We start from the raw sequence: 14,746 nt of genomic DNA, 5'->3' as shown, positions 1-14,746 counted from the left end.
CCACAAAGGCTTGGACCCCTGATAAGGGGTATGCCTGGCTTCATAAAGGCTGAAGGCATTAGGATAAGGAGACGAATTGAGAATGCAATACAACAGAATGCTGAGCAAGGGCAAAGTTCACAAAGTGTAGTCCATCATCCTACGTGGAGGGAAGTGCTTAAAGAACTAGCCAGTCTAGGGAGAGAAATGGGTTATTATGATCCGTTATCTGTGCCAGAATCTGTCTTTCAGAAGGAAAAGCAGTCTGGAGGCAGGAGCAGCTCTGCATCACGAGGAAAACACCAAGCAGTGCGACATGCCTGGACATCTGGTAACCCTAATGAGAGTCCACGATCGAGCCCACGATCAAGTCCCAGGGGGAGCCCTGAGCTTAATCGTCGCTCTGAATCTGGAGTAATCTGGGTACCGAATTCTCAAGGTAGGGGTGTAATCCCACTGAAAGAGCAGAAATATGCAGTGAAACCTCGTGATGTGTTTCAGAGGAAACAGGCAGAGCGTGATCCTGTGAAGACTGAGCTCAGTGCTCTGAGTAAGTCCATATCTGATATTAAAAGGCTATTAGAACAGGCACTGAAAGGCAGTGGTAACGGAAAGGGGAAGCAGAACCGTAAGAAAGGCTCTGCAAACACGTCTCCTACCAAGTCAGGTTCTCCTGATCAGGGAGGAGATAAGAACAAATCAAAAAAACACATGTGGCGGTGAATGATTCAGGCCACACTCATCGCTCTGTTTCTGAATGTCGATGGTCTGAAAACCCTGAACCCTATATCATGATTCCTGCTGGACCAACTAAAGCTGTCAAATACCTAATAGATACAGGTGCACAAATTACAGTGCTAAATGCACAACTAGCAAAGCATCTGAAAATCTTGCCATCCCGGAGAAAGGTAAACATAACAGGTGTTACAGGGCAACCTGAAACATGCTATTTAGCCAAAGCACAGCTATGGCTACCTGGGGAGAAAAGAAGTACCCTGGTAGAGTTAGCATTGGGCTCGTGTAAACATAATATCCTTGGATTTGATGTTCTAGCAGGTAGAAGATGGCATCTTCCTGACGGAACATTGTGGAGCTTTGGTGCTTATGGGGTGAGGAATAAGAGGCAAAGGTCAGTCCGTGCTTGTGTTCGCTTATTGCAAACAGCTCCTCCATTGCCAAAGTCACACATTACTTGTGTTGCACAGTATCCATTGCCAGCTGCAGCTAAGCAAGGTATCACTGAAGTGATAGCTGATCTTGAAAAGAGACAGATTATCACTAGAACTCATTCTCCTTACAATTCACCTGTTTGGCCAGTCCGAAAACAGAATGGCCGATGGAGATTGACGGTAGATTTCCGGAAGCTAAATAGTAACACTCCTCCTCTTACTGCAGCAGTTCCTAGTCTTTCATCCACAGTGACAGCAATCCAAGCGGCTTCTCACACCTGGATGGCGACTCTAGACGTGAAGGACATGTTCTTCATGGTGCCATTGAGAGAAGAGGACAAACCACAGTTTGCTTTTACCTGGCAAGGTATTCAGTACACATTCAACCGTCTTCCACAAGGGTACAAACACAGTGCAACCATTGCACACAATGCACTTGCAGCTTTGCTTGACACTGTTCAGCTTCCTAAGGATGTTAAGATGTACCATTACATTGATGATATCTTGGTGGGAGGGAATGACAGGGAGCAAGTTGGTGCAGTAGCTGAGAATATCCGAGAGCTGTTGACTAGCCAGGGTTTGACCATTCCAAAGGAAAAGTGTCAGGGTCCAAGTCAAGAGGTAAAATTCCTGGGATCATGGTGGGTAGCAGGTGCAGTGTCTCTGCCAGACGACACTCTTCAGAGCATTGAAAAGGGCCAAACACCCCAAAATAGAAAAGAGTTACAACAGTTGTTGGGTACTCTGGGTTACTGGAGGAAACACATTCCAGGTTTCTCAGTAATTGCCCGTCCTCTGTATGATTTGCTTAAGAAGAACAAGCATTGGGATTGGACTCCAGAACATTCTGATAGCCTGAGGTTTCTCAAGGATGAACTAAAGGCATATCAGAAGTTGGGGCCCTTGCACCCAAAGGATGCCCTAAGGGCTGAATGGGGTTTCTCCGTGGATGCCTCATACTGTGGAATTTTCCAGAGAGGACCCAATGGTCCTAGTAGAGCTCTCTTGTTTTCCTCAACAGCATTTAAAGAGGCCGAGATTCAGTACTCGGATTGGGAAAAGGCACTTCTTTCCCTAATTCGAGCTGTTAAGGAAGCAGAAAAGCTTCGTACTACACAAGATGTTGTAGTGCAAGGCCCATTTCCTTTGCTAAAAGCGATCCTTAAAGGAACTCCTCCACCAGAAGGAATTGCCCAAAAGGCTACTGTTAGAAAGTGGTATGCCTATTTAGAGGGAATTTCACAGCTGATACCGCTGAAAGAGGGACCTACAAAGGTATCCAAACTTCAGCAACCCATAAATCCTGATAAAGCTCTGCTTGGTCAGCCATATAAGCCTTCTCCTATTCAGGTAGCCCCTGAGATGACCGCAGACTCCGACAAATCGGGAGTGTGGTTCACAGATGCATCCTCTCGGAGGGTGGGGGCGAAGTGGCACTACAAAGCCGCTGCCTTGGAGATTGCTACAGGCCAGACCATCACTGAAGAAGGTGATGGCAGTGCGCAGGTAGGGGAGTTGCGTGCTCTCATGCTAGCAGCTGAGCATGGAGCAACAACTATTTACACTGATTCTTATTCCACGTTCAAAGGCGCCACTGAGTGGATTTGCCAGTGGGAAGCGAATCAGTGGAAGGTATCAGGTGCGGAAGTCTGGAGAGTCGAAGACTGGAAAAGGCTATTAGAGATTGGCCGATCCAGACCCCTCAAGGTTGGTTGGGTAGAAGGGCATTCCAAAAAGCAAACACCAGCTACCGCCTGGAATAATCAAGCTGATTTCCTGGCAAAGATCAACATAGTGGATGAGGAGAAAAGAGAATGGTGGAGATTAGCTGAGTGGCTTCATATTAAAAGAGGTCATTCAGGAAAAGCAGACCTTTACTTCGAGTGTAGGTCTAGAGGATGGCCAGTTTCTATGAGAACCTGTGAGGAACTCATTTCATCTTGTCCACAGTGTAGAATCAGGCTTAAGGCAAATCATCCCAATCTGGCTCCAGCACAACATATCAGAGGAGACAAGAGATTATGGAGCACATGGCAAATTGACTATGTGGGACCCTTTAAGCCCTCACACAGGAAGAAATACATACTGGTGGGGGTGGAGGTGGTTTCAGGATTAGTCATGGCTACAGCAACTAGTGCTGCCACAGGAGCTCAAACTATTGAGGTCTTGAAGCAGTGGTTTAGCGTCTTGCCAATGCCGGAGTACATCCAAAGTGATAATGGATCTCACTTTACAGCATCTTCTGTACAAGACTGGGCTAAGAGTGAGGGGATTACATGGGTATTCCATACTCCCTATTATCCTCAAGCTAATGGTATTGTAGAGAGAACAAATGCTTTGATTAAGAAACATGCCATGGTATCCAAAGGTAACTGGGATAAACGCTTACCATACGCAGTTTTCATTGTAAACAACAGATGGGGTAATTATGGTAGTCCTAAAATAAGGGCATTTTGTCCTGACAATCCAGTGCAGAATGTTAGTCATCCAACAGATAAATCTCAGCACTCTCCACAGTCATTACACAAATTACAGGTGGGACAGCCAGTAATGGTCAACTTACCTTCAATCGGAGTTGTGCCTATGACCCTGACAAAACCAAGTGGGTTGTATGCTTGGGAAGCAACTGATGTAAGTGGGAAGACTCATCGTATCAGTGCACAATGGATTCTCCCAGACTTCTGAACTGCTTTTGCATATACCAGGTTTTCTTGCTTTGTAAATATTCAATAAAGCTTTGTTTATTCAGGGGGGTGGGCATAAGTATTAAGTTAGTTTAAATTAGAGTTATGCTTATGTATTAGTTATGTTAATGGTTAAGTATAAGTTGTATTTCATTTTTGCTTTTTCGATTCTTGGCTTAATGTGAGCCAGGGGGTGGAGTATGTCATGGAGAGTAGCAAAAGCCCCTCTAGAGTCTCCATGTCATGCAGATTTTTAATGCCTCACATTAAAAGCCAGAAGCATCGAAAACCAAAACAATCTTTCAGTCCCATGGGAAGTTTTCTCCCTAGGGCAAGTGAAAGGTAAACACTGGCCATGTTTTCCTTTTACTTGGCGTCAAAGTGGGATGAGAGTGGCCTTGCTTTCCAGACAACAGGCTATTGTTTTGGTTAGTAAAACCGGCTTTCTCAGGCCTACCCAGCACCTGCAGGTGGGCTGGCTTGAGGAGTGGTCTTAGTATTGTTTAGGCAATGTTACCCAATTGTATAAGTTGCTTACTGTCTTGTGCCAATCTATGTGAATAACGTAAGAGTGGTCCGAACTGGTGGGCAAGTCCTGTTTGAACATTATAAAAATGGTGGACAGGCCAGGATGGGGGCCCTTTTTTTCACCCTTTTGGGTTTTCTTGCTCCATCTTGGACCTCGCTCCTGTCCTCTAACAACAAACTTTTTTTGCCTGCTCCAGCCTCGCCTCGGGCGGACACGCCGAGCCGCAGAGGCTGGGAGCCTGCACATGCCTGGACCCTCACCGGGAGAAAGGGACTCCCTACCAAGCCACAGACTGTGAGTAGCTGACGAACTATTAACTCAAACCACAAAGACTCGAAAGAACTCTCTTTAAACATCATAGACTCTTCAATTTGCCATTCTCTGAAATGTTACTTTGACCTCGATCAAAAGAATTCCCAGGGGTGCTGTAGTTTCGGGAAGAGGGAATTCGCATTTCTGCAATAAATCACTGATAAAACAGTCAACGCCTCGCGTGTTTCCCATAAACTCTGCCGCGAAGCTGCGTTCCTCGACAGGCAGCCAGCAGCAGCTCCCAGCCTGAGGCAGCCAGCAGCAGCTCCCAGCGTGGGGCAGCCAGCAGCAGCTCCCAGCGTGGGGCAGCCAGCAGCAGCTCCCAGCGTGGGGCAGGCAGCAGCAGCTCCCAGCGTGGGGCAGCCAGCAGCAGCTCCCAGCGTGGGGCAGCCAGCAGCAGCTCCCAGCGTGGGGCAGCCAGCAGCAGCTCCCAGCGTGGGGCAGCCAGCAGCAGCTCCCAGCGTGGGGCAGGCAGCAGCAGCTCCCAGCGTGGGGCAGGCAGCAGCAGCTCCCAGCGTGGGGCAGGCAGCAGCAGCTCCCAGCGTGGGGCAGCCAGCAGCAGCTCCCAGCGTGGGGCAGCCAGCAGCAGTTTCCAGCGTGGGGCACCCAGCAGCAGTGCCAGCGTGGGGCAGGCAGCAGCAGTTCCCAGTGTGGGGCAGCCAGCAGCAGCTCCCAGTGTGGGGCAGCCAGCAGCAGCTCCCAGCGTGGGGCAGGCAGCAGCAGCTCCCAGCGTGGGGCAGCCAGCAGCAGCTCCCAGCGTGGGGCAGCCAGCAGCAGCTCCCAGCGTGGGGCAGGCAGCAGCAGCTCCCAGCGTGGGGCAGCCAGCAGCAGCTCCCAGCGTGGGGCAGGCAGCAGCAGTTTCCAGCGTGGGGCAGCCAGCAGCAGCTCCCAGCGTGGGGCAGCCAGCAGCAGCTCCCAGCGTGGGGCAGCCAGCAGCAGCTCCCAGCGTGGGGCAGGCAGCAGCAGCTCCCAGCGTGGGGCAGGCAGCAGCAGCTCCCAGCGTGGGGCAGCCAGCAGCAGCTCCCAGCGTGGGGCAGCCAGCAGCAGCTCCCAGCGTGGGGCAGCCAGCAGCAGCTCCCAGCGTGGGGCAGCCAGCAGCAGCTCCCAGCGTGGGGCAGGCAGCAGCAGCTCCCAGCGTGGGGCAGGCAGCAGCAGCTCCCAGCGTGGGGCAGGCAGCAGCAGCTCCCAGTGTGGGGCAGCCAGCAGCAGCTCCCAGCGTGGGGCAGCCAGCAGCAGTTTCCAGCGTGGGGCAGCCAGCAGCAGTGCCAGCGTGGGGCACCCAGCAGCAGTTCCCAGTGTGGGGCAGCCAGCAGCAGCTCCCAGTGTGGGGCAGCCAGCAGCAGCTCCCAGCGTGGGGCAGGCAGCAGCAGCTCCCAGTGTGGGGCAGGCAGCAGCAGCTCCCAGCGTGGGGCAGCCAGCAGCAGCTCCCAGCGTGGGGCAGCCAGCAGCAGCTCCCAGCGTGGGGCAGGCAGCAGCAGCTCCCAGCGTGGGGCAGGCAGCAGCAGCTCCCAGTGTGGGGCAGGCAGCAGCAGCTCCCAGCGTGGGGCAGGCAGCCAGTGCCAGCGTGGGGCAGCCAGCAGCAGCTCCCAGCGTGGGGCAGCCAGCAGCAGCTCCCGGCGTGGGGCAGCCAGCAGCAGTTTACAGCGTGGGGCAGCCAGCAGCAGCTCCCAGCGTGGGGCAGCCAGCAGCAGCTCCCAGCGTGGGGCAGCCAGCAGCAGCTCCCGGCGTGGGGCAGGCAGCAGCAGCTCCCGGCGTGGGGCAGCCAGCAGCAGCTCCCGGCGTGGGGCAGCCAGCAGCAGCTCCCGGCGTGGGGCAGCCAGCAGCAGCTCCCAGCGTGGGGCAGCCAGCAGCAGCTCCCGGTGCCGCAGGCTCAGAGGCTGCAACATTCCCCCGGCTGCACTTCAGTCGCTCCGGTAGCGAGGAGAGGGTGAACGGGGACAGGAAAGGTCCCACGGAGCTCTTCGGGAGGTGCAGCCGTTCCGGCTCAGCTGCACTCGGTGTGGAGCACCTGCAGCCCCTCGCAGCCGGGCAGGGGCAGGCACCAGACATTAAATTCAGCTGCGGGCCCAGTGCTGGCTGCTGTTGTGTTTCTGTGCACAGGACCATAGCATTAAAGCCCTCACCCCACCACCACGGCCACCAGACCGTGTCCCAGGTGCCATGTTCCTTGGAGACCTCCAGGGATGAGGACTCCACCACCTCCCTGGGCAGCCTGTTCCAGTGCATCCAAGGCAGGAGCTTTGCACCAAGATGTCAGCAGGCAGGGCAGGGGCTGTGTGAGAACCAGAGCCCAGGCAGGGAGAAGGGCCTGAGGAGCTGCAGTCATAGCACAGAAGGATCTCTCTCCTTTCCCAGGAGCTGTTCCAGCAAGAACACTCCCACAAGGGTTTCTAGATTAAAGTATTTCTGAACTGAATCAGAACTAAGTCAGTTTTCAAGTGCATAGAAAGAGGATCCTGAATGGTTTGGGGTGGAAGGGATGTTAAAGCTCATCCCGTGCCAAGCCCCTGCCATGGGCAGGGACACCTCCCCCCAGCAGATTGCTCAAGGTCTCATCCAGCCTGGCCCTCAGCACCTCCAGGGAGGGAGCAGCCACAGCCTCCCTGGGCAGCCTGTGCCAGTGTCTCCCTACCCTCACTCTCAACAATTCCTTCTTCACACTCTCACTCTCTCCCAGCTCAAAGCCATTGTCCCTCATCCTCTCACCCCCAGCCCTTGTCCACAGTCCCTCCCCAGCTCTCCTGCAGCCACTTCAGGTACTGGAAGGCTGCTCAGAGGTCGCCCTAGAATCTTCTCCAGGCTGAACAGCCTCCACTCTCCCAGCCTGGTTCCCCAGGGGAGGTTCTCCAGCCCTCTGATCATCCTCACAGTGTCCTCTGCCCCGACTCCAAGGGGTAGGTGAAGCCAGGCTAGAGCCCAGCCCCCAGCAGCCAACAACAGAGCTTTAATTGCACTTTATTTGTCCAGAAGTAAATACAAACCCCTCAGGTTGTGTGTCTAGAACGGGAAACAAGAAGTGGAAATTCATTAGTACCAGCAACAACCTCCACTGGGGCACTGCCACAGCTATGGGGAGTGGTCCTGAGGGCACAGCAGGGCAGCTACAGGGAGAGGGACCCCCAGAACCCCCAGGTTTTGCATGGCACAGCTCCCCAGCAAACCTCAGTGAGTTTCACCCTGCCAGAGGTGTTGGCAGAGCAGCAGCTGGGCTCTGCCACGGGCTCTGGGCTCTGCCACTTTCTAGCTGCATTTGGCAACTTGCTGCACTTTGCTCCCCAGCACCCATTTTTATTCTCCTCCCAGGAGCTCCCAAACCAAATTCAGTCCAGAGCTGGATGCTAAGAAGCTGCTGTAGAAACTAAACTGCAGTGCAACTACCTGAAGCACTTCTACTCTGTCAGGTGAAGGGGTTGAGCTGTGCTGCAGACACTAAGCCCTGCTCCCAGCTGTGTCAGTGAGTGCAGAGTGGAAGTGCTGTGAGAAATCAAGGTGTGCCCCTGGTCTGTCCTCTCTCTTTCCCCTCCTGCTCCACTCTACAGCAGAGCCTGGGTGTGGCTGGCTTACAGCTCATGTCCCCTGGTCCCCAACTCTACACTGGTGCTAGGATCATCCCACTTGCAAAAGCAGCAGAGAAAAGGCACAGGGGAGGGTCTGGCTGCCTCCAGTGACTCCCAGAGTGAAGCAGGTTACACATCTGCACTGCTGCTGCCACTGCCAGCTGAACACCTTCCCCCTGCCTGCAGCCAGACAGCAGAGAGGAGCTGGCTGCACAGCAAAGCATTCCTGTGGGCCTCCACAAAACCCAGTGGGCATCTGGCCTCTTCCACCAGCCATTCCCAGTGCTGGAGCTGTGCTGGGAGTGTTGATGTGACAGAGCCTGGCCTCCAGCAGCTGAGGCTCAGCAACACTGTGCCCTGCTGTAGCAATCCAACCTCAGCTACCCCAGCCCCTGCGTTTCCCCAGGCTACCTGTGCCAAGCTGGTGGTTCACAGGGAGCACCAGCCCGGGGCCCCTCAGCCCAGTCTCCCACTGCAGTGCTCACAGGGGGTGATGAGCTGGTGTGGAGTCCCCAGAGGCCACCACGGGGACAAAGAAATACTCCAGGGAGGTGTTCAGAGGGAAGGCAGCAAGGGGCCAGAAGCAGTTACCTACTGCAGGGTCCTGCCAGAGCTGCTCAGAAGCACTTCACAAAGCTCCTGCTTGCAGAGCTCCAGGTGAGTGAGTCAGCAGCAGCAGGACAGCAAGGCAGACCTGCAGCAGGACAGCAAGGCAGACCTGCAGCAGGACAGCAAGGCAGACCTGCAGCAGGACAGCAAGGCAGACCTGCAGCAGGACAGCAAGGCAGACCTGCAGCAGGACAGCAAGGCAGACCTGCAGCAGGACTGGCTGCTTCCCTCAGCTCATCCCAGCCCCTGCCAGCTCACAGCCACAGCTGAGTGCCCCACGAGTGCCAGAGAGCCACCTGCTGCCAGGTCCCTCCAGCCTGCAGAGTCCAAGAGCCTGTCAAGTCCCTGGTTGTTCACAAGTGTCCCACGTAGGCAGCTAAGTGCCAAGTGCAGAGAAGAGGCCATGCCCAGAGGAGAGGGCTCCCAGGCTCACCAGGCAGTTCTTCATCCCAGCCAGTCCAGATCATCATCGTCGTCATCACCGAAGAGCGGGGCTGGAGGGGGCCGACCCTTCATGCTCTGCAAGTCAGGCCAGAGGGCAGCTGCTCACTCACCTGCTCCTCAGCAACTGCTGCCTGCTTCTGGCTCTGACATCTCCAGCAGCTGACACCCAGAAGCCTCAGGACTGAGGTTCTGGAGTCTCTCACACAATGCTCTAACCCTCCAGAGGAGAGGCTGCAGGCTAAGGGTGGCAGGAGAGGGGCAAGCCACTATCCCCCTTCTGTTAACCTGCCCTGGTGCCAGCAGGAGTTTGTCATCACCACCCAGCCTGGCAGCCCAGACCCCCCCTGCACAAAAACCAGTCCCAGACCCTTGTGATTTACAGAGGGGAGCTCTGAGCTGAGCTAGGACCCAGTCACTGCCCCACCACTCCAGGCAGGTGAAGCAGCTCCCCCACACATACCACTTCCTCCTCATCCTCCTCTTCAGACACAGCTCGAGGCTTCGGTGCTCTTTGAGATGCTGCTTCAAAGAAGGTGTCCTCCTCGAAGAGGCTATCAGGAGATAAAGAGTTAACTTCCCTGGCGGCTAATGGGATCCTGGTCCGACCGAAGTGTCACCTCCGAGGCAAATCTCTCAGGGCATTTACTGTGCACCAGCACAGAACAGTGCTGGGGCCTGCAGCCAGCAGGATCAGACCCTAGAGAAGGCTGCACAGGTCCCTCTGGGCTCAGCTGGGGGCTGTTCAGCAGGGCACTGCTGTTGCTGGCACTGCAGCCTGTCCCCACACACCACCCTCCTCTGCTCTCCCAGCAGAGCATGCCCTGGGCAGCCTGGGCTCAGCCAGTACCTGGCCCCTGCCATGCAGAGCTGGCACCACGGTGGTGCTTCAGCCATGCCACGTGTGTGGCCCCGCATGGCTGTGCCTGCAACTGGTTGTGCTGCTGCCAGCACAGCGAGCCCAGGGGCAGGGCAGTGAGGGGGGTGGAGAACAGAGCTGGGGAGAGGCAGCTGAGAGAACTGAGAGTGTTTAGTGCGGACCAGAGGAGCCTGAGGCAGACTTCATCGCTCTCTACAACCCCCTCGAAGGAGGCTGGAGCCGGGTGGAGGTTGGGCTCTGCTCCCAGGGAACAAGTGCCAGGACAAGAGGAAATGGCCTCAGGTTGCACCAGGGAGGGTTTAGGTCGCACAGGAGGAACAATTTCTTCCCCAGAAGGGTTGTCAAGGCCTGGCCCAGGCTGCCCAGGGCAGTGGTGGAGTCCCCATCCCCAGAGAGGTTTCAGAGCTGTGCTGTGGCTGTGGTTCAGTGCTGGGGTAAGGGTTGGCCTCTTCCAAACAAAGCCATTCTGTGCTTCCCAGTGGGGCCGTGCCCACCCCAGCGGTCACCTCTTACCTCGACTCCTTCTGCCTGGGGCTGGAGCCCAGCTCCTGCTCTCCTGGGGACTCTGTGCCGATAGCTGAGCTCAGCTGTGCTGTGCTGGACCCTGCAGCAGGCTTCTCCGAGCTGGCTCCATCCGAGGGCTCTGTGCAGTTGTCTCCCTCCCCGTTGAGGGGCGGGGGCTCTAAGCCTCCCGCAGGCTCCACAGCTGGCTCTTCTGCAAGCACTGCCTCCTCTGCTGCTCCTGCCTTGGCTCCCAGAACAGAACGGGCTGCAGCTGCTGCCTGCCAAGGTGCTCCGGAGGGTCCCTGTGCAGCCTCGGCACTGCTGTGCTCCGCCGGGACACAGCTCCCCCCCGGCTCAGGAGCAGCCTCTCCTGCAAGCACAGACCCCGCAGCAGGGTCCAGGCAGGATGTGGCTGTGGAGGAGAGACTCTGCCCCTGGCCCTGCTCTGCTTCTGCCGCCCTGCCGCTGCGCGGTGCCTGCTGCTCCTCCGCAGGAGCTGTGGGTCTGGCAGAGGGAGCAGCAGCGCCGCGGTCCTGGGCAGGCAGCCTGGAGCCCAGGGCTGGCTCCTCGGGACCGGCTGGGAGCACCCCGCTCTGTGCCGGGCTGTGCTGCACAGGCTCCTGCTGCACAGGCTCCTGCTGCTCATGCTGTGCCCCAGGGGATCCCTCCTCTCCCGCTGCCTCTGCTCCAGGTTCCTCCCGTTCGCTGTCACCGTCCGGTTTCTGCGGCTGCCTGTCGAGCAGCTGCAGCGTCACCGTCTGAGAAGCGGAGCAGAGAGCAGGCACAGGTCACAGCCCGGACACAACCCCCCCCGGAGCCCCCTGCCTTCTGCTGCTGCTGGGCTGCTCTGCCACCCACAGCAGCCTTGTGCTCCGCAGGTACTGCAGGCAGGAGCTCAGCCCGGGGCTCCCCAACGCTCCCACATTCATCACCTCCTCTCTCTCAGCACTGCTCTACCTTGATGGTGCTCATGACCACACCCAGCACCGTCCTGCCGCTGTAGGTCTCCTCCAGCTCAAAGTCCCCCCGAAGGGACTGAAAGACACCGTTCATGATCTTCTTCACCTGGAGGAGAGCGAGAGCAAGCACTGCAGCAGGCTGCCCAGGGAGGCTGTGGGTGTCCTCTCCCTGGAGCTGTTCAGGGCCAGGCTGGATGAGGCCTTGAGCGACCTGTTCTAGTGGGAGGTGTCCCTGCCCATGGCAGGGGGTTGGAACTGGATGGTCTTGAGGTCCCTTGCAACCCAAACCATTCAGTGAATCTAATGATCAAACTCAGCCACATCCTTGCAGCTTTTAACCCCCCCTAGGGATGGTGACCTACCAACTCCCTGGGCAGCCTGTGCCAGTGCCTGAGCACCCTTGCTGGGAGCTTTCTGCTAACGTCCAACCTAAACCTCCCCTCGGGTAACCTCTTGGCCTGTCACTTGTTGTAGGTGAGAAGAAACCAACCCCACAAGGCTCCAGCCCTCTTTCAAGGAGCTGTAGAGAGCAATGAGGGCTCCCCTCAGCCTCCTTTTCTCCAGTCTAAGCCACCTCAGGTCTCTCAGCCATTCCTCAAGGCTCTTCCCCAGCTTTGTTGCCCTTCTCTGGACAGGCTTCAGCCCCTCTGTCCTTTCTGGAGTGAGGGACCCAAAACTAAAGCCAGTACTTCAGGTATGGCCTCACCAGTGCCAAACAGAGGGGGACAATCCCATCCCTAGACCTGCCAGCCACACTCTCTGATGCAAACCAGGATGCTGGTGGCCTTCTTGGCCACCTGGGCACATGCTGGCTCATGTTCAGTCGCCTGTCAATCAACACCCTCAGGCCTTTCTCTACTGAGCAGCTCTCCAGCCACTCTGCCCCCAGCACGGGGTTGTTGTGGCCCAAGTGCAGCACTTGGCCTGGATGAATTTAATACAGTTGGGCTGAGCCCAGGGACCCAGCCTGGGCAGACCTCTCTGCCTTCCAGGTTGGGCTGAGCCCAGGGACCCAGCCTGGGCAGACCTCTCTGCCCTCCATGTTGCTCTGAGCCCAGGGACCCAGCCTGGGCAGACCTCTCTGCCCTCCAGGTTGGGCTGAGCCCAGGGATCCAGCCTGGGCAGACCTCTCTGCCGTCCAGCAGCCACCCTCCAGGTTGGGCTGAGCCCAGGGACCCAGCCTGGGCAGAACTCTCTGCCCTCCAGGTTGGTCTGAGCCCAGGGACCCAGCCTGGGCAGACCTCTCTGCCCTCCAGGTTGGGCTGAGCCCAGGGATCCAGCCTGGGCAGACCTCTCTGCCCTCCAGGTTGCTCTGAGCCCAGGGACCCAGCCTGGGCAGACCTCTCTGCCCTCCAGGTTGCTCTGAGCCCAGGGATCCAGCCTGGGCAGACCTCTCTGTCCTCCAGCAGACTGCCACAGCCACCCAGCCCAAGCTGGTGCCCTCGACAGAGTAGCTCAGGGTAAGGATGTGCCCAGCCCTGGGGAGTGAAGCTCACTTCCTCTGTGAAGCCTGCAGGTGAAGGTCCACCCTGCTCCCTCTGCAGGTCTCGGATGCGTTCCTCGTAGCGAGCCTTCAGCAGCACCAGGTCAGCCTGCAGGGCTGTGTACTGCCAACGAAAGCCAGAGTCACTCAGCTTCCCTGGCACCACCCAGCCACCCTGCCCAGCTCCAGCTGGAGCCTCAGCTCCTCAGTGGGGCTCTGAAGAGCTGCAGAAGGGTTGGCTGACACTGACAGCACCAAAATGAAGATACCCAAACAAGTCAGCACCTTGGAGGTCCTCAGCCCTGTCAGCAGCTCTTCGAGGTGACCCCGAGGCTGGGTACAGGCTACTGAGAGCACAGTGACCTGAGGGCTGAGCCCCACAGGGGACCTGCTCTGCTCTGCTGCAAGCAGCATGAAGCTCTCCCTTCCTGCCCTGGCACTCCTGGTCTTGCCATGCTGCACACCAGCAGGCTGAGGGCAGCGATCAGAACCCTGGGACCCTTCAGGCCCAGCTGCTAACCCAACCCTGCAGAGGCCCTTGATAAACCACATCCCCCAGCACCACATCCCCCAGCACCACATTCCCCCAGCACCACATTCCCCCAGCACCCCAGCCCCCAGCACCCAGCACCCCAGCCCCCAGCACCCCATCCCTCAGCACCACATCCTCCAGCACCACATCCTCCAGCACCCCATTCCCCCAGCACCCCATCCCTCAGCACCCCATCCCCCAGCATCCCATCCCCCAGCACCCCATCCCCCAGCACCACATCCCCCAGCACCCCATCCCCATGGCCTTTAAATGCCTGCAGGAACAGCGACTCCCTCATTTCCCAGAGCAGCCAATCTCAGTGCCTGACAATGCTTTCAGAGAGGAACTCCAGATCATCCTCAGCTGCTTTGTCATTCCCTTTACCTTCTCCTGCACTGGCTCCAGCTGCTCCAAACGTTGCTGCAGCTCAGACAGTCTTTGTTCCTCTGCTTTTCTGGACTGCTTCAGAGCTGCAAGCTGAAAGACAGGAAGCAGAATCCATCAGCTCACAGCCCCTTGAGCTGGCACCCACTGCAGAGCAGCCTCTGCTCCAAACCAGCCACTCACAACAGCCCGACAAGCAGTAAAGACTTTGATCCAAGCCCAGCACCACTCAGACCTGCAGCAGCTGCTTTGATCCAAGCCCAGCACCACTCAGACCTGCAGCAGCTGCTTTAATCCAAGCCCAGCACCACTCAGACCTGCAGCAGCTGCTTTGATCCAAGCCCAGCACCACTCAGACCCGCAGCAGCTGCTTTAATCCAAGCCCAGCACCACTCAGACCTGCAGCAGCTGCTTTAATCCAAGCCCAGCACCACTCAGACCTGCAGCAGCTGCTTTGATCCAAGCCCAGCACCACTCAGACCTGCAGCAGCTGCTTTAATCCAAGCCCAGCACCACTCAGACCCGCAGCAGCTGCTTTAATCCAAGCCCAGCACCACTCAGACCTGCAGCAGCTGCTTTAATCCAAGCCCAGCACCACTCAGACCTGCAGCAGCTGCTTTGATCCAAGCCCAGCACCACTCAGACCTGCAGCAGCTGCTTTAATCCAAGCCCAGCACCACTCAGACCTGCAGCAGCTGCTTTAATATAAACTCAGCACCACTCA

General features: G+C 57.1%; 1 protein-coding gene across 6 annotated transcripts in view; it reads right to left on the bottom strand.

The window, feature by feature from the left end:
• Positions 1-7,612: 7,612 nt before the first annotated feature.
• Positions 7,613-14,746, bottom strand: part of FKBP15 (FKBP prolyl isomerase family member 15) — a 48,239-nt gene continuing 41,105 nt past the window's right edge. For 5 of the 6 annotated variants that reach the window (XM_064170952.1, XM_064170956.1, XM_064170954.1 and 2 more), the window contains 6 exons: positions 14,023-14,115; positions 13,120-13,230; positions 11,622-11,729; positions 10,674-11,422; positions 9,744-9,834; positions 7,613-9,358 (listed from right to left, as the gene is read on the bottom strand). In XM_064170952.1, the coding sequence (XP_064027022.1) occupies positions 9,284-9,358; positions 9,744-9,834; positions 10,674-11,422; positions 11,622-11,729; positions 13,120-13,230; positions 14,023-14,115 (1,227 nt within the window). In that variant the 3' untranslated portion in view covers positions 7,613-9,283. The remainder of the gene's footprint in view (positions 9,359-9,743; positions 9,835-10,673; positions 11,423-11,621; positions 11,730-13,119; positions 13,231-14,022; positions 14,116-14,746) is intronic. The other variant, XM_064170953.1, reaches the window with a different exon arrangement.

Source organism: Pogoniulus pusillus, chromosome 35 (assembly GCF_015220805.1).
Source record: "Pogoniulus pusillus isolate bPogPus1 chromosome 35, bPogPus1.pri, whole genome shotgun sequence".
In the NCBI taxonomy this organism is placed as follows: Eukaryota; Metazoa; Chordata; class Aves; order Piciformes; family Lybiidae; genus Pogoniulus; species Pogoniulus pusillus.
The sequence above is the reverse complement of the archived record's forward strand: the minus strand, read 5'-3'. Positions and strand labels throughout refer to the sequence as shown.